The 2,500-nt window shown below is 39.7% G+C and overlaps 1 protein-coding gene across 1 annotated transcript in view; it reads right to left on the bottom strand.

The window, feature by feature from the left end:
- Positions 1 to 2,050, bottom strand: part of LOC138007129 (G-protein coupled receptor 157-like) — a 9,137-nt gene extending 7,087 nt beyond the window's left edge. The window contains exon 1 of the mRNA XM_068853874.1: positions 1,361 to 2,050. Within this exon, the coding sequence (XP_068709975.1) occupies positions 1,361 to 1,996 (636 nt within the window). The 5' untranslated portion in view covers positions 1,997 to 2,050. The remainder of the gene's footprint in view (positions 1 to 1,360) is intronic.
- Between the last annotated feature and the right edge of the window lie 450 nt (positions 2,051 to 2,500).

The raw sequence follows: 2,500 nt of genomic DNA, 5'->3' as shown, positions 1-2,500 counted from the left end.
ATTGAGAAACCCATTAATTTTTTAAGTAAAAATTGAATTGGCAATTTAAAAACTTGGACTATCTTGAATTTCCAAGGAAATGATTCCTTGCGTTGTCGTGTGTTTGCCAGAGTTGTTCGAAGATATCCCCAGTGTTTGTTTTGGTTTTGTGGTTTTGCGGTTACTTGTCACGCGTGACTGACTCCCGAATACATTTGAATTTTTAACGCTTGTTCAACACGAAGTGTCGAGCCGGCTGGCAGAGTCTACTTTTCTCTTCCCGACTTATCCAGGAAGATCGAAAGAGACTCTGCTTTTCTCTTCCCGACTTATCTAGGAAGATCGAAAGAGAATCTGCTCGCAGGGTAGTGTATTACCATCCGTTGCGTTCATGTGCCCCACTAGCAACACGCGACAACATCGAAATCGAAGAGGCCACTATAAAGGGAAGATTTGTAGAATCCAATAAACAGCTTCTGTGACGTGAATTTGGTATGAAGTTTTAAGCTCCAGCTCTATCAATTCAACTGTAACCGCCTACGAAGCGTTTTGGCTGCAGCTGATAGTCTAAATCATCAATACGGATGTGGAACTTGGAGAACACATTTGATCTTTTCAGTGTAGACAGACAGCCGGACAGACAGACATCTTGTGTTCTTTGCCTTAAGCACACTTGAATTTCCAGCAAATTGTATGACGTTTATAATAGCTCCTATCAAACAATCACCGTACGCGAACTGTTTTTTCAACCCTAGTTTACTGTTTATGACATAGTGTCATTGTACGTAAGAAAGTCAGAGTTTCTACAGAGTTTTTCGGGAAAATTATATTGCCAGATAATCCATATTTTTGGAGCTGAAAGTTTGCTTTCAGGCGATGGCCTAAATTGTTTTCAAAATAGCCAGGAATGTTACCGTACGTTTACAATTTCTGTTTGTGTGAGTAAAACCGTTTCAGATTTGTTTATTACACTATTATTGCAGACATTTTCCGGTATTGCTACCTAGGGTTTTGTTTAAACAGAGCTGAAGTTCAATATTAAATTGAATTTGTCGTTACTAGTCACCCGTCACCCGGGCGAAAGCGCTAATGTACATGACTTGTAAAAAATCGATTTTTGCAAGCGGCATCATTGCTCAGAGATTATCTTCGCTTATCTGGTATTTTGTCTTCAAATTTATATAGATCATTTTGCAACGCACTGTCAATATTCAGTATTTTATTCTCTGCTGAACGATTAGAAAACGATAGCCTTGTGCGGCTAATGAGGCAAAACATTTAAACCAAATTCCCCCTGTTGGCAACTACCCGATTTTGTGCTTTCATATGACTGCAATGCCCTGGCTAGGTATGGATGAAGAAGACCCTAATCCTAACCTACCTCCTGTTTGACCAACACATAGAAAACTGATATAACAACATATGCGGAGATTTCCCAGGCTTTTCCTGTAACAAACATCCACAGCACCACTTTCCACCATTTCTGTTCGGTTGATATCCAACACCAGCCAGGGGACACCATATCTCTTGAATATCCTACTCCTTCGAGTCCATATGCAAACACTGCTATCGTTAATGGAAATCCCCACGCTGTGACGTGAAATAAGGTCATCATTCGCTTTTCAGATGTAATGGAGATTTTTCTGCAGACAGTCATGTAAAAATAAAGCGACAAATTCACAGTCCATAGAAACGAAGATAAAACTGCCACGACATTTAGAGTTGCTTGCATTTCACAAATTAAGTTTTGAGTTGGCGGATTAATATGCAATCCTATTGTATTTAAACACGCCACAGAAAAATCGCTTATGGACATGCAGACGATTATTCTTCTTGAGTTCGTTCTGATATCTGGTCGTACAATGAATGTGACGATAATTATTAAAGCTCCAATCATGGACAAGAAGGCAACCGTTGTGGACAGAATCTTATTCAGGCTGGTCTCTGTAGCTTGTGACTGTTGGGAAACAGCGTTATCGGTCGACTTTTCCAAACTTTTCATCAAAATCGAGTCCATTTGGTAACTTGCTTTCGTGAATGCTCAGTTCAAAATGATGCGCGTGACCCTCACACCTCAAAACAAAGCGACACGTGATTTTCAATTTTTAAGTGTTGTTGGCAGGATGGAGGCTTGATAACGTATATCAGATGACAGAGAGGCCAAAATACGGCTTGAAAAGGAGAGAAAACGTCCTCTTGCGGCACATATAGGGTTATTTAGGTTGCTATTTTCAGTTTATTTTTTATTTTGGAGGTTGGTGTCCAGTTGGCCATTTCCATGCTGCTAGTTTAGAACATAACGTCTTCTAAAAGTGTGTAACGATTCGAGCAGCTTTACTCAAAAAACTGATTTTCTCACCATTTTGATGTCTTTCAGGTGTCAACTTACAAAGTAATCATAAAGTTTCAAGTTGGATAATACCAGGCTACTATTGTGCTCTTGTAGCGGCATTGTTTGAAGAAGGAGGCATATGACAATACTCGCCATTCATACGGAAAATAAGTGGCGGAGTATTCTGTA

The sequence above is a fragment of the Montipora foliosa genome, chromosome 6 (assembly GCF_036669935.1).
Source record: "Montipora foliosa isolate CH-2021 chromosome 6, ASM3666993v2, whole genome shotgun sequence".
NCBI lineage: Eukaryota > Metazoa > Cnidaria > Anthozoa > Scleractinia > Acroporidae > Montipora > Montipora foliosa.
The sequence above is the reverse complement of the archived record's forward strand: the minus strand, read 5'-3'. Positions and strand labels throughout refer to the sequence as shown.